Source organism: Rhincodon typus, chromosome 28 (assembly GCF_021869965.1).
Source record: "Rhincodon typus isolate 14 chromosome 28, sRhiTyp1.1, whole genome shotgun sequence".
Taxonomy (NCBI): Eukaryota; Metazoa; Chordata; class Chondrichthyes; order Orectolobiformes; family Rhincodontidae; genus Rhincodon; species Rhincodon typus.
The window spans coordinates 6,623,872-6,648,763 of record NC_063359.1 but is presented as its reverse complement, the minus strand read 5'-3'; the positions used below and the strand labels follow the sequence as shown (position 1 = coordinate 6,648,763).

Sequence of the window (24,892 nt, the reverse complement as noted above, 5' to 3'; positions counted from 1 at the left end):
AACGTTTTAAGACAAAAGCCAAGGGTTCAATTTTTCTGGGAGTAATGTTTTCAGGCATTGATGTGCATGCTTGATTTGAGCCCAAGTGAAAGCCAGAAAGGATCATCACAATTGAATAAGGTTTAAAAAGACACACAAAAAAATTAATAACCATTCACAATGCAATCACTTTCTATAAGTTGAATAAATAAAAACAAAACTCAATGTTTTAAGCTCTGACTGACTGGTATGCATTTTCATGAGGCTTAATACATTTACAATGATATAAATTGCTAACATCTCCAGGATTATACTCTGGTTCTGACATTTTTGGACCTTGATTCCTGAAATACAAGGGTTCACTTTTATATGATGTGCATGTCAAATTAGTTTCTTAATCTAAAAAATGATGGGATTGACCTTTACAAAAGATCGACTCATGCACATGTGTATGGCTTGACTCATACATGTCTGTACAGGTTTTGTATCCAAGATGAATGGGAGGACACAAGATCCAACCATAACAACACCAGCACCAGAAGTAACATAATCAACATCACAAGTGAGTAGAAGCAGGCTATAATCTGAGAGAGAGGCTGAATGCTAACCACTTGACCTTTGCTCTCCAACTTACTCATTGTGGGAAATACGTCTGAAAGGAAAGGGCAGGAGAAGATAGAATTTCGCATCATTCAAATACCCACCTTGTCATGTTCAAAAAGTTGAAGCAAGAATGTAGCAACTGTTGCCGTGATACCAATGAAGAGGTTGATGACAATCAAGAAGACATAGGCTGTACTGGGAACCTCAAACCAGAAGGAGGCTGGATACATGATTGGTGTGATTGACCAACTGTAAAGCAAGCACCAAGAGTGAAGGTCAGTGACCATGCCCCTGCTTTCCGAGTTTATGCTCCTCCCTCTTTTCATGGACGTGATGGGGCCAAATGGCTCCCTTCTCTGCTGTACCATTTCTGTGGTTCAATGGTTCTATCACGTAACATTCCCCACTAAGACACTCTGGGGAGGTAGCCAGTGCCACTGATGACATTCTGCAATTAAAATGAGACCTGACTTTCCCTCTTTTCTTAAATAGAAGCTTCTTGGTCCCATCCTATCCCAATAGATAAGGTGGTTTAAGTGTTCCCTGGATAGAATAATGTTGCAAGGTCACTTTTTACTGTCCTGTGGTCCAAAACATTGCCAGATCAGTGCTCCGTGCCACCTTGATAGGAGTGTGTGCACAAATGATGTGAATAAAACCAACAGGCGGCTTTGATTTCCTTACAGAGTCAGGAACAGAATTATGCTGAGGTCCCTCAGGTACATGTGCTGGCACTGAATGAGTTGGGGGTTACAGGACAAGTTTGAGCCCGACAGTTAAGTATAGATGTTTATCAGACGGATTGAGAGTTCAACCTGAAGACTGTGGAGGACAGAGCAGCACAATGTTATTATCCTGGCAATTGACTGTGGCCAAGTTGCTAAGTAACTAATACAAAACAGCAAATAACTTAACACACAGCAAAAAGACAACTCCACATAACAGGAAACGAACCCAACACCAAATTCTTAAAATCTTCCTTTCCTATTGACTGCATTTTCAACTCTAATGATTGCTGTTGGTGAGGCAGTCATTCTCCACATTACATTTGTAAGTTAATTAACTTGATGCTACCCACCAATTTGTGCTCCCTTTAAGGCACCAATCATTCCCCTGATATTTCTTATTCAGAGGAATTCTGTGTACAGACGTATGAAACTAAATGCGACGCTCCCAGCCATTCACAGACAGATCAATATGAATGAATGGCCAGAGTCAGAAGTGACAATACAACACTTTAGAAAGGGTAAGTTTGGTGATAATTTTGCACCATTGTGACAATTATTGCTTTGGAAAACGCTTATTTGTAATGTGTAATTTTAAATAGTTTAATGAAAATAATTTCAAACATAAGGAGATTAGGGTTTAAATAACAATCCTTGTGTCTCTTCTTAAAATCCTTTCATAGAGTCATACAGCATGGAAACAGACCCTCATGGGATGTAAAAATCATTGGTTGGCCAGCATTTATTGCCTATTCCTAACTTCGTTGGAGAAGATGGTGGTGAGCTGCCTTCTTGAACCACTGTCATCCCTTGGAGTACATCAATACCATCAATGCTGTAAGGAAGGGTGTTCCAAGATTTTGATCCAACTACATTGAAGGAATAGTGATATGGTTTCAATTAGGATAGTATATGAATTGAAGGGAAAATTGCAGGTGGTGGTGTTCCTATGCATCTGTTGTTCTTGTCTTTCCAGGAGGTAGAAGTCATGGGTTTGGAAGGTGCTGTTGAAGGAGCCACTGCAGTGCATTTTACAGGGCAGGAATATTGAAAGTGATGAATGAGGTGTCAGTCAAGCAGGTTGCTGTGTCCTGGATGATGTAGAGCTTCTAGAGTGGTGTTGGAGCTGCACTCATCCAGACAAGATTGGAGTATTTCATAACACTTTGACTTGTGCCTTGTGGATGATGGATATGTTTTGGGGACTCAAGAGGGGAGTTACTTGTTGCAGGTTTTCTTACCTCTGATCTGCTGTTATAGCCACAGTATTTATATGGCTAGTCCAATTCAGTTTCTGTCAATAAAACCTCCAGAATATTGATAGTGGAGGATTCAGCGATGGTAAAGCCACTGAATGTCAAGGGGCAAAAGTCAGATTCTCTCTTGTTAGAGATGGTCATTGTCACTTGATACTTTTCAGTCCAAACCTGGATATTATCCAGGTCTTGCCGCATTTCAGTATAGACTGATTAGTACCTGAGCAGTTATGAATGGTGCTTAACGTTGTGCAATCATTGGCAATCAAACCATTTCTGACCTTATAATGACGGGAGAGTTATTGATGAAGCAGCTGAAGATGGCTGGGCCTAGGACACCATACCGAGAAACTTCTGCAAAGATGTCCTGAAATGGTTGACTTCCAACAAACTTCCTTTGAGCTTGACGTGACTCAAACAAGTAGGGAGCTTACACCTGATCGCCTGGGTCTAATTTTTATAAGGCTCCTTGATGTCAAACTTGGTCAAGTTCTGCCTTGATGTCAACAGCAGTCACTCTCATCCAATCTCTGGGGTTTAGTTATTTTGTCCACATTTGGAATAAGGCTTTAATGACTTCAGGAACAAGTGGCGCTGGCATAAGCTAAATTGAGCCACAGTGAGCAAGTTATTCCTTTGCAAGTGCTATTTGATATTACTGTCGATGACTATTTCCATCACTTTTGCTGATGATCGAGAGTACAATGATAGAGCAGCAACTGGCTGGATTGAATTGATTCTGCTTTTTGTGCACAGGACATAACTTTCCACACTGCCAGGAACATGCCAGTGTTGTAACTGTATTGGAACAGCTTGGTTCAGGGGACAGCTAGAATACAAGTCTTCAGTACTATTGCCAGAACATTGTACCGGTCTATACCTTTTATAGTGTTCAGTGTCTTCAGCCATTTCTTTATATTATTTGGAATGAATCCACTTGGATGAAGACTGACATCTGTAATACTATGGCCTCAGGAGAAGGTTGAGATGGATCATCCACTTGGTACTATTAGCTGAAGGAGGATATATGCACTCTAATCTTGTTTTTTGCATTGGTTTCTGGGCTTCTCCATCAGCGAGGTTGGGGGTGCTTGTGGAGCCTTCAAAAATTTAATGGTTTTTTTTCATTGCCCTTCATTCAAGACTGAACTTAGACTGGGTCTAAATAAAAACCAAAAGAACTGCGGATGCTGTAAATCAGGAACAAAAACAAAGTTGCCGGAAAAGCTCAGCAGGTCTGGCAGCATCTGTGGAGGAGAAAACAGAGTCAACGTTTCAGGTCCGGTGACCCTTCCTCAGTTCTGAGAAAGCGTCACCGGACCCGAAATGTTAACTTAGATTTGGTCTATTGGTTATGCGTTCACTTTGCCCTGTCTATTTCATGATGCTTCTGCTGTTTGACACACAAGCAGTCCTGTGTTGAGGTTTCAACAGATTGACACTTCATTTTTAAGATGTGCTCCTGGTGCATTTCCTCCTGCACTTATAGTGAAGCACTGAAATCGCTGTTTCATCACTTTAACCCAGTATTATGGAGTTTTACTTCAGTTAAAGCCTTGATTCCACTTCTTGAAGTCTGGTCACAGGAATCAAAGTGAAAGGAAATTGGCATAAAAACTGTGCCTTTCCTATAATACAAATTATGATGGAATTTAATAATCACCAGATCTGCTGTTGGCATGAAACAAATTACGTAAAATAAATTAACATTTGTATGAATTTGACTGTGCCAATTTAGATCTGGACTGTTAGTTATTCACTATCAAACTTTAAGAAAAGGATGCAAGTAACAATGGCTTGTGCTTCTGAGTCAATGCTCTCAGTTGGATGGTTCACAGTAGACAAATTGAAGGGGAAATGCACTACTTTAACTGAACTACGGGTACATTCTTTCCTGCTTATTATCGTTGGAATTCGATATCTCTCGATGGGAAAGCAATTACATACTCTTGTTTTGGTTAACACACCATTCCATTAAACCAGACCTTTCTTCTCCACAAAAGAGTTTGCTTTTGTTTCTTTTAAAGACAATTTACCACACCCAGGTCATGCTTACAATCTGACTGCTTGCTCTTTTTCAGAAATAAAACTGGTTTGAACTGCACCTACTTTTGGCACAAACCACTGAATCAAAATAAAACTGAAAGGAACTTTAAAGGTATTTTTGGAAGATTACACTTTCTTCATAAACTTGTAAGAATTTCATCTGCCAAACAGTGACGACTGTCACTGGAACCATCTCAGCTCTGTACCCAAGGAGCCTATACACTCATTAAAGTTTGCTCTCTTTGATAGTTTCCTGTAGGAAATCTTTGAAAACATGCCAGTGTGTTTAAGAGTGTTGATAGATGGAAATTGACCCAACTGGTGGGGGAAGGGATGGTTACTAGACGACACAATATAACATATGAAGCAGGAGCATTAATGTATCATTCAGTCCCTCGAAGCTGCTCTACCATTTGATGAAGTTATGACTGATCTGCTCGTGGCCTCAGCTCTACTTTCTTGTTTAACCCCATGTACCCTTAGAATCCTGATTAGCAAGGATGCCAATGTAACTTTACCCTAAAAATATTCAACAACCTAACCTCACTACTCTTCAGGGAAAAGAACTTTACCGAATTTCAACACTCTCAAAGAAAAGAATCCTCCTCTTCTCCATCTCCAAGCTTGAATGGATACAACCTCTCCTCATGAAGAAACCCACTTATGCCAGGGGTCAGTTGACTGAACCTTCTCTGAATTGCTTTGAATACAATTATATCCCTTCTTAAGCGAGCAGACCAAAACTGTACACAGTATTCTAGACGTGGGCCTACCAACACTCTGTACAACTGTAGCAGAACTTTTTTATTTAACATCAGAAACAAAAACAGAAGTTGCCAGAAAAGTTCAGCAGATCTGGCAGCATCTGTGAAGAGAAATCAGAACTATTGTTTCGGGTCCGGTGATTCTTCCTCAGAATTGACGGTAGCGAAGAAAATGCCGGTTTAAATGCAGAAAATAGGGTGGGGAACAGGATAAGAGTAAATGATAGTGAATAGCTGTAATTGGAGACTGTTCAGCTATTCACCTTCCTAGCCAAATCGCTATTCTACTCCTTTGTCTGACCAGCGGCTCTTCTCTCTCTATGGGCTCTATCCCCACCTATCGTTTACTCCTTACCCCCTTCCGCCACCCTATCTTCTGCATATAAACTGACATTTTCCTAGCTACCATCAGTTCCGAGGAAGAGTCACCAGACCTGAAACATTAGTTCCGATGTCCCTTCACAGATGCTGCCAGATCTGCTGAGTTTTTCCAGCAATTTCTGTTTTTGTTTCTGATTTACAGCAACCGCAGTTCTTTTGTTCTTATTCCTTATTTATATGCTGCATTCTAGCTAGGTGTGATAGTTTGACACAGATTTCTTAGGTGGCTGGGGCTCTGTAATGCAGCTGGAAAATAAAAAAAATGGCACAGGTATCCACAGAAAGGAGGCAATTTAAATTTAATGCATAAATAAAAACTACCCACTTTTTAGGCAATCGAAAACATGAACTATTAAGACTCAAGTATTTAACTTTACTTTACATTTAAGATCTGAAGAATTTTTCTTGACTGATCAGGAATTACTGTTTCTCTGATTAAAACACACAATAGAACAGCTTCTTTTTAAGCAAATTCTCCCTTGACTAATGGACTCTGGCGATGTCACAGGTTGAAGATTTGTTCAAAGTGATTTGGTGGAGTCTTTTTGATATGTTAGGCTCCATTTCTCCTTAACCTTGCTATGGTTACATGTGGGCAATGAACAGCCCATCCAAATTTGACCCTCAGCGATAAGTACCAATGAGCTACTTCCAGATGGAAAGGTATGTCTGGGCTAGCACTTTCAATCATACTTTCCAGACGACATGTTATAGCAAACAGGAATAGGAACTCTGTCTATCTGGGGTGCAGCTTTTGCTGTCTGTCTGAGGTTAGCCTGGCCAGTACACAGTGGGAACCACCCAAGCTCCTCTGTTCTGTCCAGATTAGAAATAAAAAATGACGACTCACAATCCGAGCCATAATACTTTTGGCTTTTATTGTTGGGGGGTTAGAGCTTAAAAGTAGGGGAGTCTTGTTACAACTGTACAAGATGCTGGTGATGCTGCCCCCAGAGTATGCCATTCAGTTTTGGTCCTGGTACTTAAGAAAGGATGCACTGATACTGGAGACAGTGCAAAAGAGATGCACTAGGCTGATTCCTGGAATGAGGAGGTTAACTTATCAAGAACAGCTAAATGGGTAAAGGCTTTATTCATTAAAGTTTAGAAGAATGAGGGATGATTTTATTGAAACAAGGTTTTGAGGAGGCTTGACAGGGAAGATGCTGAGAAAATGTTTCCACTAGTGCGGGAATCTCATCTTCTGGGACACAATTACAGAACAAGGGAACACTAATTTAAAATTGAGATCTTCCCTAAGAGAGTAGGGAATGTCTGGAATTCTCCACCTGAAACAGCTGTGGAGACTTGATCACTGAAAGTATTTAAAAAGGAGGCAGGTAGATTTTTGAAGTAGAGGAGTCGAGGCCTACGAACTGCTGGCGTGAATGAGGTGGTGAGGTCTGGTGCTGATCAGCCTTGGACTTACAGTCTCAAGCTTGAGGGAGTTCTGAGGAAGGGTCACTGGACCTGAAACATTATATCTGTTTTTTCCTTCACAGATGCTGCCAGACCTGCTGAGCTTTTCCAGCATCTTTGTTTTTGTTCCTGATTTACAGCATCTGCAGTTCTTTCAGTTTTTATTGAGGGAATGAGTGTTCTACTCCTGATTTCTTATGTTCTTATAAAATAATTGTTATTAGATTGTTGACTGAGAAATTAGGACTGGTACAAATGTGGTAGCAAAGTAATAAAAAAAGTGTCAGAATTTGTAATGTCATTGAGATCACATCTGAATAACTATTTCACCAAGACTAATGATTTATTGCTCATTTAGTTTCCAGATGCACAACTGTAGCACTTGACTTACCCATACAGTAAGAAGAGCGAAAGCACTGCTGGGAAGTTGGTGGGTGATGTGTAGGCTGGCAGATCAAACACAAAGAGAATGATGATACAGCAGGTCGCTGGTACCAGATAATTGAGCTGGAGATGGAGAAGCAGAGGACAAGGAAGAAAAAGGTGAGTGAATGAATCATTACTGAGGTGTTCATTTTGTCTGCTGAGAGAAAACATGGAGAATTATTAGGTTTCAAGATAATTAGCATCCATATCTCAGGCCAGTTGTGTAAAAGCAAGGTCGTGGCTCCATGTGGAATGCTACTTTGAAACATTCTGTTCTGGAAGTTATTTCAATTCCATTATGGTACAATATTAGAATCTGTGGTGTGGCTCGTGACTTTGGAAAATATTCACTCAGGTTATCTTTTGACTTTTTTTTGCAGTGAACTGTCAAGTCTTACGATGAACGCTTAAATTGTATCCTTCCCTTCTTAGAGAACAAAATTTATTCTCACCATGTCCCAGACGTAGTTGGCCAGCCAGTAGATCACAGGGTCACATCCACTGACAAACTGCAAGTGTTTTGCTTTGGTTGATTTCTCTGCCACCAGGAACACCACAAAGCTGGCTGGCACGAAGGACATGGCCACAATGATGAAAATGGCAATGACCACATCCGTGCCCTGCAGACTAAACACAATTCAAGAAAAATAAAATCCTGAGAACTGATGAAATCAAACTACCTGCTTCACATTCCACCCGAGTTAATAATGGTTACCAACTCAATTTCTGACCAGTGGGGAAACCAAGTCTAGCCAAGAGGAAAAGAAAATTACTGCAGATGCTGGAATCTGTGCTGAAAACGAAAAATGCTGGAGATCACAATGGCTCAGGCAGCATCCAGGGAGAAACGGCAAGCTAACATTTCATGTCTGGATGACTCTGCGTCAGAGCTCTGATGAAGAGTCAGACAGACTCAAACATTAGCTTGCTGTCTCTCCATGGATGCTGCCTGACTCGCTGTGATTTCTAACTAAGAGTACTTTTCCATTTAGGTTCTTTAGCATGGTATTTATAAATTAAAGGACTGGCATAATTTACCCTCCAGTTACTTTGCATAGTGGGCGTAAGATTAGCTTTTACACTTAAATTTTGCATCTATTCTTGCAACACATGGCCTATCATAATAGGTCAGGGGTAAAAGCAGGCATGAAGTGTATGCTAAATATATTCAAACTTTTTCCTAAATTGATACTCAATACCAATATACTCCTGTTCCAGAGCAGTCACTATCCTACTTTGCAAAAAACATCACCAACTACAAATAAGAAAAATAGTATCATCATTGCAAAGTATGATTTCTTTCCTTGGTGTGGGGCAAAAGAACTCATGTAGAAATAAATAAACCTACAGAGAAAAAAATCAGAAAAACAGAACTTTCAAGACACAAGGCTGCGTACCTAGTCAGAAACAGATAGAAATGTGATAATCTCACAGGTGTCTAGGGAAGTCCTTCTGGATATTCACAGTCCACGCATCACAGTTTGCAAACTTACAGCATCATACAAATTAAAAATAATTCATCTGGGCAATGGCATGCTCGTGACCTCTATTATTAAAAAAGATTAACTACATGCACTCCCTCTTGTGGGCAACCATCAGTAGGGGGTCTAGGCCCGAAACGTCAGCCTTCCTGCTCCTCTGATGCTGCTTGGCCTGCTGTGTTCACATCCAGCTCTACACCTTGTTATCTCAGTAGGCACATACTGAATAGGCAATGTTATAGGAAAACTGGGGATCTGCGGTTCCATAGCACAGGGCATTGAAATGTTATCACACTGTACCTTTGCCCTTTCAGCCACAACACATTCAGGTACTGGGTTGCCTTGTAAGCCTCATATTACACTGACCATGTGGCAGGGCTGAGCTTTGAGTTATTTAGACTAGTGAGATAATTATAAGTGTGAATAGGAAACAATATAAAGGAATTCTGGTGGTGAATGCCTGCAGCTCAGAATTGAATATTAAATGCAATGTAAACTCTTACAGGTAATCGAGAGATAAGCTGGCACTGGTTTTGTTCATTGGGTGGTTTGTCACGGTGATCCCTACAAGACAAAAAGAGTACAATGACTAAAATTAGCATTGTGAAATCTTCTCAAACTACAAGAGTGGAACAAAAATGCATGCTAACTCAATGCTAGAGCTACAAATCTGAGTCATTTTAAATCTGATGATTTGAGGCTTTTCGATAACGAGCAAAACAAATAAAACTTTAGATCTCTGCAAAGCCTTTCACAGCCTAGAATCATCAAAGCATGCAAGCAATGTACATTAGGACAACTGATATCAGCACACTGAGCCTGTGCAAACAGCAATATGATGATACGCAGATAAAGTAGTTTTAGTGAATCAATTCTCTATGGCTTTTTAAGAAAACAATAAGTTGCATTTCCACAGCGCCCATCATAACCTCTGGATATTCCAGGCATTTCATAGTTAATGTGGTACAATGAACGCCCACTCACTGTTGGAATGAAGGAAAACACAGCATGGCCCCACAATGGGATAAGCGGATACATGCCTTGTTGTAACACTGGTATGGCTGTACTGAGTGGAACTTGACAACAGCACTCCTGTACAGTCTGTCAACTTTTTAAAACCGTCTTTCAATAAGAGGTCATAATGTTTACTGAAAATGTTTGCACCCCACTGCAGGAATTACTCTCCTTTTTCTTGTTTTGTTTAAAATCTATTACATCGTTGACTTTGCTCATATGGATGAAAAATCAAAGGCTTAAATATTAGCAATTTCTCTAATTCCAGAACTTTTTATTTTTATTGTCACTACAATCCTAATGTAATTAGCTCAACTTGCACAACATTTGACAACAGAGACTGCAAGAGATCAGTGACCAACAAATCAGTGAGCCTTGAAGTACCAAGAAATGAAACTGCTGCAGGTTGTAATGAACTGCATTCAATGCACTGCATTTCTTGGTATTAAAGTTTAAAATAAAATTACTGATCTCGGAGCTTTGGGGTATCATGTCACTTCCATTTAGGATACACAACTCTCAAATCACTCGATCAGGTCTGCATCTATAGGCTTTTGCAGCACAGAAGTGTGTCCATTCAGCCCCATTATACCAATGCTAGGTCTCTGCAAGATCTATCCACTGAATTTCTTTTCCCTGAGATTTTCCAAATACCTTGAAAGCATCACATTTGTACAAAATTTCCAGTTTGTGGTCCGGAATGATGCCAGAGCAAACTAGCTCACCTAGTTTGGCATTTTGTCATGTACCCCAACATTGTCAACTTTAGACATCACATCAGTTGAAGACAGCAGACATTCCCCAGTGCTTACATGGCTATTCCACCGTGCTCCTAACACTCACTATTAAGTCCCAGTACTCATAAAATTCAGAGTCACAACTAAGTTCACCTCCCAGTACTACCACAGAACAATGGGCTGATATTTTTTAAAAAATGATTTTTGGTTTAGACAAACGTGACCTTTGTGCAGCCAACCTCCGGTGCTGACGCTTCAGTACAAACCCCCTGTGCACTTGTAGAGTCACACAAGCAATGCTGTGTATTACTGAGGTGTGTTCCCACTGCAGTCTAGTGGTGAAGTAATCACTTTGACTTCAGCAAATATGGAGGGTATTGATTGGTTTAGGAACTTGCATTTGCTCAATAAATAAATCATTGTTAAGTCAGTGCATCTATTTTCTGGGTCAAACAATGTCACAAGAGAGCTAATAAACAGAGCTCATCTTTATTTTAAAGCATATTCCTCAAAAGGAACAGAATTTATCACATTGATATATCACTTGTGAGGTGGGAAACAGGGATGGTTTACTGCCTATAGATGGCACTGTTGCGCTATTTTCCAATGGCTCAATTCATCAAAGTGCCGTTGAAACAACACAAAAAGTTCTGCTGCAAATCTTTATTAGACCCCTTTGTGCAACAGAACTACAAGATCTAAACTTGGACCAAACAGGTTGGAAAAGATTTAATTGCAGAGAAGATCAGAGTGGAAGAAAACATGATAGTTCATACTGGGCTCAGTGAAACAGTCCACAGCTGCAGTGGACATTAGAGAAAGACTCGACCATAATATGAAGTGGACCATTCAGCCCATCAAGTCTGCTCTACCATTCAACAAGATCATGGCTGATTTTATAATCTTCATCTCTGTTTTCCTGCCATTTTTCCCCATCACCCTTAATTCCCTTACTGATTAAAAATCTGTCCATCTCAAACTTGAATGTACTTGACAGCTCTTTACAGCAAAGAACTTCACAGATTCACAACCCTCAGGAAAGAAATTCCTCATCTCTCCTCAACCTTTCTTTTTCATTAAAGTTTCACATTTCCTGCATTGCAACAGTGTATCTTTTGCTCCAGCTACAATGCCCTAACAGAAAACTGGTGACTGTGGCCTTCCGAATGGATTGGTCTACAATTACTATAGATTGACACTGCCTTCAGCAAGACTGCTAACCAGGAAACCACCCACACTTACAGGCTGCCATTAGATATACTGGCAGGATTTGCAAGTTGCTAATTAGCCTGGTATAAATGCACTTTACACTGTAAACAAGTCCTGGAATCAGACTTGAACATGGACATTCTGTTTGGAATGTTATCCGCTGCACCACAAGACCTCCTGAAAGAGTTACTACCTTCATTAAGCACTTCATTGCCCATTAGGCATTTTGGAATATCTGTGGGGGTGCAAACGGGGACAAAAATGCTTGCATTTTGCTTTTTACTTTCCAATTCTTTTCTAGAATGCAACAGCAGAGATCTGCTGCTGAGGCTGTATAAGGCTCTGGTCAGACAGCATTTGGAACATTGTGAGCAGTTTTGGGTACCATATCTAAGGAAGGTTGCGCTGATGTTGGAAGGGGTGCAGAGTAGGTTTATAAGAATGATCCAGAGGATAAAAGGCTTGTCATGTGAGGAGCGGTTGAGGACTCTGATTCTGTACTCAATGGAGTTTAGAAGGATGAGGGGGTATCTCATTGAAACTGACAGAAACTTACTGAAAGGCCTGGACAGAGTGGACATGGAGAAAATGGAGAAGGAGAGACTAGGACCCGAGGGCACAGTTTCTGATTGAAGGGACAACCCCTTGGAACTGAGATGAGGAGGAATTTCTTCAGCCAGAGGGTGGTTAATCTGTGGAATTCATTTCCATAGAGGTCTGTGGATGCTAAGTCATTGAGTTTATTTATGACAGATATAGCTAAGTTCTTGATTAATGAGGGGATCAAAGGTTAAGGGAAGAAGGTAGGGCAGTGGAGTTGAGAAACATGAGTTCCACAAATTAACCATTCTCTGGCTGAAGAAATTCCTCCTCATCTCAGTTCTAAAGGATCATCCCTTCAATCAGAGACTGTGCCCTTGGATTCTCGTCTCTCCTTCTCCATCTTCTCCACGTCCACTCTATCCAGGCGTCTCAGTAAGTTTCTGTAAGTTTCAATGCAATACATCTTTGTACATGTAAACTCCATCAAGTACAGACCCAGAGTCCTCAACTGCACCTCATACGATAAAACCTTTATCTCCGAGATCATTCTTGTAAACTTCCTCTGGACTGGACGAGTCAAATGGTCTAATTCTGCTCCTATATCTTACGATCTTGTGTGTAATAGCCACATGGGACAAGGAAGATTTTATTAATTGTTCATGTTATATAAGCAGCTTTTCATGGTTAAAATGTGCCTACCCTATAACACTGAATAACGCTGCTGCTACCAGACGTGGATGGTCAATGAATTTGGGATATACATCAATAATTCTGAAAAAATAGGTTTCTGTTTTTGTTCTGGTAAAGAATATTCCAGCTAAATATTACGTGAATTCAATGGGCTCTTAACTGATGCCAGCAAAGCTTCCTGAATAATTAAGTGATGCATATTTAGCTGTAGAGGTGAGTAGAGCTATCGCTCTATAAATCTTCACAAAGGAAGCAAAGCTCCAGGAAGTCAGCAAGCTAACATTCAAGCAATGGAACAACAACAACAAAAAAAAAAGTATTTAAGAAAACCTGCAAAAATAAGGTTCTTCCTTTTCTATTCTAATCAGCATTATTTACTCCTAGCTCTTTCTGCTCACATGAGAATGTGTAAAACTTCTATCTGGTGCCAATAGGCACTGCACTGCCAAACAGAAATCTGGATCTTTATGCATACTAACCAGGGAAAGAACAAAAACAAAGTTACTGGAAAAGTTCAGCAGGTCTGGCAGCATCTGTGAAGAAAAACAAAATCAGAGTTAACGTTTTGGGTCCGGTGACCCTTCCTCAGAAGGGTCTTTGCAGATGCTGCCAGGCCTGCTGAGCTTTTCCAGCAACTTCGTTTTTGTTCCTGATTTACACCATCTGCAGTTTTTTTGGTTTTTATTTAATATTCTACCCAGGGAAAGGTTCACCTGCTGAGAAGGCACTGGTCTTAAACAAACAGAGGGAATAAAAATCGTGCAGTTTCTAAAAATAAAATAAATTACACTGCAGCTCAAAATGTTAATTTGAGGAGGGATGACATAAACTTAGCTTGACTTCTCTTGAGTTTCAAAGGGTGAAGGATGTTCCAACAGGCATGTACAAAGTGACAAGGGGGTTCAAAACATACAATACCAAAAAAATGTCTTTCGTTCAGTGGAGAAATCCAGAAAAAAAACCCCAAAAATTTGATCTATGTCATTCTACAGTGAAACCAGGAAGAAGTTTTTCACCCAGGTGGTACTTAATATCTGGAATTCTTTCCCAAGAGTTTTTGGATGTAGGATCCATTGAAATTTTCAAGATTGACAGCAAGAGACTTTTGTTAGGCACATTCTAACATAATATATGTCAAATGGATGACACCATTATGGGTGCCATGGTCAAATGGTCAATGTGTGCAAGGCCTGGTCAACTTAAACATCCAGGTTCTTTACAGGAAGGAGAGAGGATAACTGAATGCACTCAATCTCCTTTTCATGAATTATTTCCAAGCTGTTCCGTGCAACTCTGAATATCTTAACACTTTGGTTTTAAGTTGACTTTTAATATTCTCACTGACTGGAAATGTAATTTACTGAGCAGAATAAAAATAGAGCTTCATGATTCAACATAAAACATTGATGATGATCACTGAAACTTAGTTATATCTAATATCTGCCAAAAATGAATAATTGGTAATTGTGTAATTCAGTAATCCATCACCAAAGTTATATCGTGTTAAGACACATCACTCTGTTAATTGGTTGACCAGTGGGATATATTACTGTTCACCTGTAATCAGTGAGCCAGAAGAATTTATGTGGAGGCAATGGCCCACCCTCTATCTGAAAAGGCAGGGCTGAAGCTGCCAGGGTGTAGTAGCCACTGGTGGCATTGCAATTAATTCCCGTGGAGGAGAAATGGAGAAGGCTGGGGCAGGAAAGTAAGTAGGATTGGTTTCACCGAGCCCACTCAGACAAACACTGGTGGGGTGGGGCAGGGTCAAGCTGGCAAGGGAGGGTGCCTTTCCACTGGGGTGGGACATCCATTGGGCCTGGTGTGCCCAAACAGGTAAAACCTTTCAGCCAAAGCTGCAGACGGGTTATGCCTGGCAGAGGCACCGCCACAATGCATGTCCATTTCCATCATCACCGCCCCCCTCCCCCCCACTGGCTATTAAACACAGGGGAATGGAACAAAGCACTTCCTGGCCACAAATGAGCCAAGTGTGGGCCAGTCACCTGGCAACTCCCCCACCACTGAAATACCAGTCGAGGGTGGGTAACCAAATAGCAGGAGGAGGTCATCAACTTCCACCTCAATCTTACGTGAAGGGGCTAAATGCTTCTCCCCCCGCTCCCCTTCCCCTGCTCAAAGAATGACCAATTCTTTGGAAGTGAACAGGTTGTGGCTAAAACAGTTCCTAGCAGCTGTAATAGTATTTCTCACTGCCAGGGAATTGTTAAGGTCTCTTTGACAATGGGACGTAAGCAATGGGGAGTTAGCTTGATAAGATTGTTGGGCATTTCTCCCATCTTCCTGGGAGGAAGGACTTGCATATTTGTCAATTCATAGCGATTCATTTAGCTGTCATTGATAAACTCAGAGGTTACCAATTCATTATAAAGAAAGGTTTATTAACCAAAAAGCTTGGCAAACTGACTCACCCCCTGTACAAAGTTGTTATTGTGTAGGCAGTTTTAATACATTATACTTAATCGGGAGCCACATTAACTCAGCCTTGGAGTCAATGGTGCATAACAATATTTATTGCATTTCATTCTATGTACATGTTTAAGGATTATGTGAGGACATTTAGATTTGGAACATGCTGGCATTGGGACCCATAACTTACTATATGAGCTTGTTGAGCTTCTCCCATCTTGTTCATGAAGGAAAGTGACAATAAAAGATTGCATGCTCTCTGCAGAATGTTACAATATCATAAGTTTAACAGTTTCCAGAATCCAGGAAAAAAATAAATTAGCGTGTTTCCTAATAATAAAGCAAGTGGTCTGATGTGACAATGCAGCAAATCCTAGGTTTCTGCCTTTAATATCTGTACTGTTATTTGGGGTGCAGAACAATGATGACATACAGTTTTCATAAAGAACCATTAGCCTTACTTGTATTTTCTCAATTCAGATGAAAGATATCTTGAAACACAATGACCTGTTAATTCTACACAATATTTACAGGGGCCATTCACAGAGAGAGAAAATCAAAGGGAGTTCTAGATTCAGAAAGTGCAAGGCTACTTTGCACCCACTTGCTCAATCTCAGGTTTAGTGAAGAATGCCTGTGACCCGATTCCACAGTCAGCTGGAGTGTCAGGAGACTGGGATTCCCATAACCTGAAGGCAATTGTTGCTTGTTTGTTTGTGCTGGAATTCTGTCCAAACATCACAGGTGGTACCAGTTCAAAGATGGAGCCTTTGTCTCACCATTAACTTAACAAAAGGCGCCACCACATCCTGATGCTAATCCAGCTCATTCACTGAACAGAGATAGTAGGAACTGCAGATGCTGGAGAATCTGAGATAACAAGGTGCAGAGCTGGATGAACACAGCAGGCCAAGCAGCATCAGAGGAGCAGGAAGGCTGACGTTTCAGGCCTAGACCCTTCTTCGGAAAATCATTCACTGAACATACTTCTTTTTAAGATTCATTCATGGGATGGGGAAGTAGCAGGCAAGGTCAGCATTTGTTGCCCATTCCCAATTTCCCTTCAATTGAGGGTTATTCTCTCGGTTAACTCAGAGAGCAGTTATGAGCCAGTCATGTTATTGTGGGTGTGGAGTTACACTGAAGGCCAGACAAGTGAAAGAAAGCAAACCCTCCAGAACATTAGTGAACCAGCTGGGTTTTTATAACAATTGATAATGGTCACATGGTCACCATTAGTGAATCAGATGTTTTTATCATGACAACGGTTCAAATTCTGTCAGGTGCCGTTTTGGGATTTGACCCCATGTCCCCCACAGCATCAGTCTGAGGTTCTGGATTACTGGTCCAGTATTATTACCACCAATCCAATGCCTCTCCTAATATTCGTACATCATATCAGCCTTCTGTTATCATGTCTTTTGTCAAGTTTAAAATGCTCAAAGCCATATCATAGAATTTTTGGGGTGATAGTAACCTAGTGATTATGTCACTGAACAGGCCAATGATTGAGCCATACAGAATGGAAATAGACCTTTCGGCCCAACTCATCCATGCCAACCAGACATCCCAATCTGACCTCGTCCCATTTGCTAGCATTTGGCCCATATCCCTCTGAACCTTCCTTATTCATATACCCATCCAGATGCCTTTTAAATGTTGTAATTGTACCAGCCTCCATCACTTCCTCTGGGAGCTCATTCCATACACGCACCACCCTCTGCATGAAAAAGTTGCCCCGCAGGTCCTTTTTAAAACTTTCTCCTCTCAACTTAAAACTCTGGAATCAATCTCTTCTGAACTGCCTCAAATTCAACCATATCCCTCTATTTTTGAATCAATTCACAGCACATGGGCATTGATGGCTAGTGGGCAGTTAAGAATCCACCACACTGCTGTTCAGAGGACATGTGCATGAATCCCACCACAGCAACTCATGGAGTTTTACGACTTTTAATAAATCTGAATATGAAACTAGTCTTAGTATTGGTGACCATAAAACTGACACCAATAGTCCATTATAGAAGGAAATCTGCAGTCCTTACCTGGTCTGGCCTCATGTAGACCTGTAAGAATTGCTTTGAAATGTCATTTGAAATCATCTTGCTTAGCTATCAGTTCAGGTGCAATCAATGATAGGCAACAAATACTGGCCTTTGCAGACAAAAGGACTGCAGATGCTGGAAGCCAGTGTCTATAGGTGTGAGGCTGGAAAAGCACAGTTGGTCACACAGTATCTGAGGAGCATGTAAGCCAATGTTTCAGGTAGAAACCCTTTGCCAGTCCTTACTAAGGGTTTCGGCCCGAAACATTGACTTACCTGCTCCTCGGATGCTGTGTGACAGGCTGTGCTTTTCCAGCCTCACACCTATAGACACTGGCCTTGGCAGTCATGCCCAAATCCATGAAAGAATAAGCAGAAGAAACAGGTCAGCACAGTGGCTCATAGCGCCAGGGACCCAGATTCAATTCCACCCTTGGGCGACTGTCTGAGGGAGGAGGAGAACTTCTTCAAGGTGGGCATCCTTAGAAGAGACTTCGCAGTGTTGGTCTTCAGTGACATGGAGACAATAAGGACTGCAGATGCTGGAAGCCAGAGTCAAAAGGTGTGAGGCTGGAAAAGTACAATAGGTGTGGAGTTTGCGCATTCTCATGTCTGTGCAGGTGCTCTGGTTTCCTCCCACAGTCCGAAGATGTACAGATTAGATAGACTGGCGTTGCTACATTGCCCAAAGTATCCAGGGATTTGCAGGATAGATGGATTAGCCATGGGAAATGAGAGGTTACAGGGATAGGGTAGGGAGGTGGGTCTGGGTAGGATGGCTCTTTGGAGGTTTGTTGGGCTGAAAGGCCTGCTTCCACACTGTAGGGATTCTAATGAAAAAAAATCTTTTCACCATACAATGTTTCTTAACTGCAATATTGTGTACAATTGCTTTACAGACACCAAAATAACATGTTGCTATTACAGAAATGTGGCAATACTGGTTTTAAAGTGTTAGTCAGTAACAAGACTGCAAAGAAATGAGTCAACCCTCAGATATTCAAAGCGCGCACTGCTGAAAGTGATATTTTTAAGGTGTGAGTTTGCGATAAATTTAGCTGTGTTCAAAGAACTCTCATCTAATGTAGGAGTAGCCAGATAAATGCTATCTCGGATTAAATCAGCCTTCACTTTGAAACAACGTTATTTCCCGTCATTAGTAAAAGCTAATTTATTACATCATTTATCTAAAAAAAATCATTAAATAAAAGAACTTGGGTTTTAATGGTTTCATTTAAATGTAAGAATCCATTAATCTAAACTACCCAACTCTTACTTATCAGATCTTCCAAGGACCCAAAAATATTACTTGGAACATTGACCGCGTACTTATTTAAGAAACTGAATATCAAGATTGCATATTGAAGGCATTAAACTATTCTCATTACAATGGCAGTGTAATATTCTGTATCCTCTGTGTGGGACTCCCAAAGGTACAGTGAAGAGTGTACTATCAACATGATTTTGTCTTCATATAGTTAAGTTACTTTGACATTTCTTTGCAAGGTCATTACATGAAGAGCCTTTGGATAGTTCTCAGTATCGAACCCAAGTTTAAAATGTTTATCCTTGTGCCCTATTTACCAAACTGGAAACAGGTGTGGGCTCTAAGCAGAGTACACAGTGATATTCTCAGAGTTGCATGCTTTCGTTTCATTAGGTAGTTTAGAATAATATTCTCTTTCTTCAATGGCCCTGCACAGTGATTTCATCATCATTTTATAAAGTCAACATTTTGCATCAAATTTCCACCTTCCATCATAGGGGTGTAGCAATCCTCAATTTAAAGCCATTGGCGTATCGTTTGTTTCTTAATGCTAGAAGGGCTTACTTTAGTTCTCAGAGTGCCCTCCATGACCTCTTGCTCTCTACATGGGAGACCTAAGGGAGATGCCAGGAAAGTACTTGGAAGATCAAAATGACAATTGCAAGAGTGAAAAGGGAGATCAGACCATACTCCCATACAAAGCCTTTTATGGATGGTTCAGTGTGTTTGGCTGATCTGATTTGTAATAATAGATGTGGTGCAAAAGATGGGAGCATTTCTATCCAGCAATACAAATGCCAGCAACATAATAAACACAAGTGTATCCTCTCTTCCTCACCCCAACAACGCATTAGTGCTCTGACTGATATCAGAGTTACAGAATAAACAAATACTTCACGTAAAAACTAATAAGTTGCTTATGGTCAAGTAATTGGTCCATTTCAGGTGCTTGATTTGGTTTGAAGATGCTAGGCATGTTTCTAACTACTTGATCCTGCACCTTAAAACAACAGCCAGCTCCCTGTACCTTCTAAGAATGTCCATCAGAAGAAAGGTAAAGGCTCAGATTTTTGAAACAATGGAGAGCATCTCTCTGGCAGCAAAAAAAAACTGGAAGAAACCCAAGACCAACCACTGAGCCCAGCGTCTCTCATTTTCACAGGACAAGTCTGTAGTTTGTGCAAGCCCAGTTCTCTGAGGGAGCAGGCTTTGGGAGGCCCTGGAGTGTGGAACGAAGAGCATAGGGGTAACATCAGGTCCGAATGAGTCTATTCCCAGTGTGTTTCTTTTGGATAACCAGAGTGCCTGTTTGGAGAGGTGAGGTTTTTTTTGGATCTGGTCCCAGAACGCCATTCAGATGGTAAGGTAATCGAGAGGAGAGCTAAGGCACTCTTTTAGATTGTGAAAGTAGGCAAAAATTTTGTAAAAATTACATGATTGCCTTTTTTGCTATTTGCTCTGTTTGTTTATTAGTGATGTGATAGTCATTTATTGTCCACCCTTAAGTACCCTGGAGAGGGTGTTGGTGAGGTGCCTTCTCGAATTGCTGTGTACACCTACAGTGCTGTTAAGAAGTGAGTTCCAGGATTTTGACCAAGCGACACTGAAGGAACATCAAGTCAGGATGGTGAGTAGCTTCAAGGGAACTTACAGGTGGTGGTATTCCCATATGCTTGTTGCCTTTGTCCTTTTAAATTGAAGTGTTTGTGGGTTTCAAAGGTACGGTCATCGGACCCTTCCGATCTTCTGCAGTGCATCTTGTAAATGGTACACACTGCTGTTACTGAGCGTCGATGGTGGAGAGAGTGAATGTTGAAGGTGGTGGATGAAATGCTAATTATATGGCTGCTTAGTACTGGATGATGTCAAATTTCTTGAGTATTATTGGAGCTGCAGTCGTCTAGGCAAGTGCAGAATATTCCATCTCGCCTGACCTCTGTCTTGGGGTTAGTGGACAGACATTGGGAAGTCAGGAGGGAAGTTACTTGCCCCACTTCTGACATAATCTTATAGCCACTGTATTTATATAACTAGTCCAGTTCAGTTTCTGGTCAATGGTAACCTCCAGAATGTTGATAATGGAGGGTTCAGTGATGGTAACAACATTGAACATAAAGTGGCAATGGTTAGATTCTCTCTTGTTGGGAGACGGACATTGCTTGGCGATTTTTTGCTGTGAATGTTACTTGTCACCTATCAAATACAGCCTGGGTACTGTCCAACTCTTGCTTCATATGGACATTCGCTGCTTTAGTACCTGAGGAGTTGGGAATGGTGCTGAATATTGTGCGATCATCCCCACTTCTGACCCTTACGTTGAAAGGAAGATCATTGATGAAAGAGCTGATGATGGCTGTGCTTAGGACACAATTCTCAGGAACTCCTGCAGGGATGTCTATGAACTGAGAATACTAACCTCAAACAACATTTGTGCAGGGGACAATTCCAACCAGAGGAGAGGTTTGCCCTGAATTCTAATGACTCCAATTTTGTTAGGGGTCCTTGATGCATTGATTCAAAGAGAACTAACCACCATTTTCCTCAGGGCCAGTATGGGTGAACAAGGAACAATGGCACAACCACTGATGCCTACATCTCATGGCTGAATATATTTACAAGTGTCATATTTGTTGCCTTGATAGCAAGGGCTGTCACTCTCGCCTTGCCTCTGGGATACAGCTCTATTATGCATTTTGAACCAATGCTGTAATATGAGGTCAGGAGCTGAACGGCCCTGGTGGAACCCAAACGGAGTTTAAGCGAGCAGGTTATTGCTGTAAAAGTGCTGCTTAGTAGCACTATCGATAACACCTTCCGACACTTTACTGAAGACTAAGATGATAACTGGGAATGCCAAATCTGCCAAACCAAAGTTGTGTGTGGAGTTTGAGGAAAAAAATCAGTGCTAAGTAGTTCAGCATTCCCCTTTGCACATTATAGGATTTGTGTTGCTTTCCTAAGTGGCTATTGTCATGAGGAAATGCCTATTAAGCGCATTTGAATAGACAGCTCCAAATGGCTACAGAATGGAAATATTTATTTACATAAGGGATTGATCACTTAAATGAAATGCCAATTTTCATTAGGGCTAGTTGAAAGAACTTCTATATATTGATTTTTTAAAAATCAATACCATTGGATTTTGTTAAATTTTTGTTGGCATGGACAGGGAAGGCCAATTGGTTAAGGAGTGGAGGGATATGAGCCGACACAGAATTGCTACAGGGTCTATGCAAAGCCAAGGCGTGATTGAGGCAAACAAATGGGGCACTGAAGGAAGATGAGTAGAATGAATGGCATAGAGGATCTGAGAGACCATGGGAGATTGTAGATGGGCAGATGATGTATGACGGACCCCAGGGTTGCGTAAATGGGGATCATTTGACATTAGGGGCCATTGATGGAGTAAGGGCACAGGTTGGCATGAAGGGCACGGGGCAAATTTATGTATGGAGAGTGAGGTAGTGAGAGCAGGAGCACTTTTTTGTGTCTTAATCTTTACTTTTAAACTTTTAACACAGTACTGGAGACCCCAGGCAGTGTTTCTGACCAGGATACCATGTCGATCATCAGCTTTCCCCAATCTTCCTGAGCTGCTTGGCCTAAGTCCCAATCTAGCACCCTTTTTATATTCACTCCTGGGACATGGGCATAACTGGCTGGGGCAGCATTTATTGCCGATCCCTAGTTGCCCTGGAGTGAGTAGTGGTGAGTGCCTTCTTGAATTGCTGCAGTCTACATGCTGTAGGTGGACCACAATGCCATTAGGGAGGGAATTGCAGGATTTTGACCCAGTGAGAGTAAAGGAACGGTGTTATATTTCCAAGTCAGGATGACGAGTGGCTTGGAGGGGAACTTGCAGATTGTACTTCCCATGTATCTGCTGCACTTGTCCTTCTTGAAGGAAGTGGTCATAGGTTTGCAAGGCGTTGTCTAAGGATTTTTGGTGAATTTCTGCTGTGCTTCTTGTAGATACTTCACACTGCTGCTACTAAGATTCCTCAGTGTTGTTGGAATGACATCCATCCAGGAAAGTGGGGCGGGGGGAGGTATTTCATCAGACTCCTGACTTGTGCCTCGTAGATAGTGGAGAGGCTTTGGGGAGGCTTTGAGTTCCTCGCTGCAGTATTCCTAGCCTCTGACCTGCTATTGTGCCCTTGCCTCCAGAATGTTGATAGTGGGGGGTTCAGTGAGGGTAAGACCATTGAATGTCAAAGGGCAGTGATTAGATTGTTAATTGGAGCATCATTGCTTTCTGCCACCTCTCCCCTTCCCCATCCCTAGACTAAAAATAGGAAGTATGGGCATGTGATTATCCCTGCAAGGCCCTTGGGGAATCATGAATTTGACTCCTCATGGAGCTTGTTGAGTATGCGTTCCCTTGGTAACAGGCAAGGCTCTGCTTAACTGGAACTCATCACCTGAGCCCAATGCAGACCCAGGGTCATATCCGCCAACAATCTGCCCCTCTTGCTTGGTTACATTCGTGGCTGGGTAACGTTGGAGAGGGAGCACATGGTGCCCATCAATGCTCTTGACGCCTTCAGAGAGAGGTAGACACCGCCGGGCTCACAGCGCTTTATCTCCCTCTCCAATGCCATTTTGATTTAGTCCTTTTCCCAGTCTACCTCCCCATCTACCTCACCTTTGATGGTTCACATTGCCCATGATGGGTTTTGCTTGTAAATGTTTAATTGGCTATATGGGCAAATACTGCTGATGGTTTATTGTTCAAAAAAGGCCACGGTGATTTGGTGGTGACTAAGTTGTTGGTTGTGTGTATAGCACTTCCTGATTAACAAAGATGAAAAAAAAAGCAGACCCGGTTTGGGGGAAGGGGAGTGCGGGTTTGTCTTGTGGTGCAGTTGAGGTCATAAAATCCACAGAATTTCACAGAATCCCTACAGTGTGGAAACAGGCCATTCAGCCCAACGGATCCACACCGACCCTCCGAAGCGTATCCCACCCAGAGACATCGCCTACAAACCTGCATTTCCCATGGCCTAACCCACCTCGCCTGCACACCCCTGGACATTATGGGCAATTTAGCATGGCCAATCCACCTAGCCTGCACTTCTTTGGAGTCTCCCTGCTTCTAGCCAAGAGACCCTGGTTCAAGTCCCACCTGCTCCAGAGGTGGGTCACAACATGTCTGAGCAGCTTGATTAAAGTTTCTAGTTCCCATTCTTAAGGGGGTCTTGTGGAGTGGTGGTACTGTCCCTACCTCCATTTCAGAAGGCCTGGGTTCAAGTCCCACCTGCCCTAGAAGGGGTGTACTAACATTTCAGAACTGATTGACTCAAAAATATCATAAAACAGGCTGAGAGAGGCTCTTGTAGCACAGTGGTAGTGACCCCACCTCTGGGCTGTGGAGGTCTGGGTTCAAGTCCCATCTGCTTTAGAGGTGTGAGATAACATCATTCTAACACTCTGATTTAATAAAACAAAAGAAACCCAGGGGACTCTTGTTGTGCAGTCATAGTGTTCCTATCCCTGAGCCAGAAAGCCTGGGCTCAAATCCCAGCTGGTCCAGACCATGTGTACTAACATCACTGAATAGTTTGCTTAGAAAATAAAGCTGACCCAGGGATGGGCTAAGACTGTCTACACCAACAGGACTGGCTCCATTTTGGTGTTCAACAATAAATTATGTTCCTTACTAGTCGGGTTTCCTGAGTTATTACAAGGGATCTATTTTAAAAAGTCAGGTTCATGGAGCTGAGATCTTTCCCAGGTCTCTGCGCCCGCCCCGGGAACTAAAATTGGGGATAAGGTCTGAAGCATCTACAGCGGGCCAATCGGCAAATATGAGAATCGCATGTCCTGTTGAAAAGTAACTCCAGGCATTTCCTGGATTTCAGAGTTCTAGCCACAGAGG

The 24,892-nt window shown here is 41.7% G+C and overlaps 1 protein-coding gene across 1 annotated transcript in view; it reads right to left on the bottom strand.

The window, feature by feature from the left end:
- Window positions 1-24,892, bottom strand: part of abca2 (ATP-binding cassette, sub-family A (ABC1), member 2) — a 402,151-nt gene that overhangs the window by 43,365 nt on the left and 333,894 nt on the right. Inside the window, exons 26-29 of the mRNA XM_048613349.1 lie at window positions 9,584-9,644; window positions 8,052-8,226; window positions 7,565-7,680; window positions 684-831 (exon numbers count right to left, since the gene is read on the bottom strand). Coding sequence (XP_048469306.1) covers window positions 684-831; window positions 7,565-7,680; window positions 8,052-8,226; window positions 9,584-9,644 — 500 coding nt within the window. The remainder of the gene's footprint in view (window positions 1-683; window positions 832-7,564; window positions 7,681-8,051; window positions 8,227-9,583; window positions 9,645-24,892) is intronic.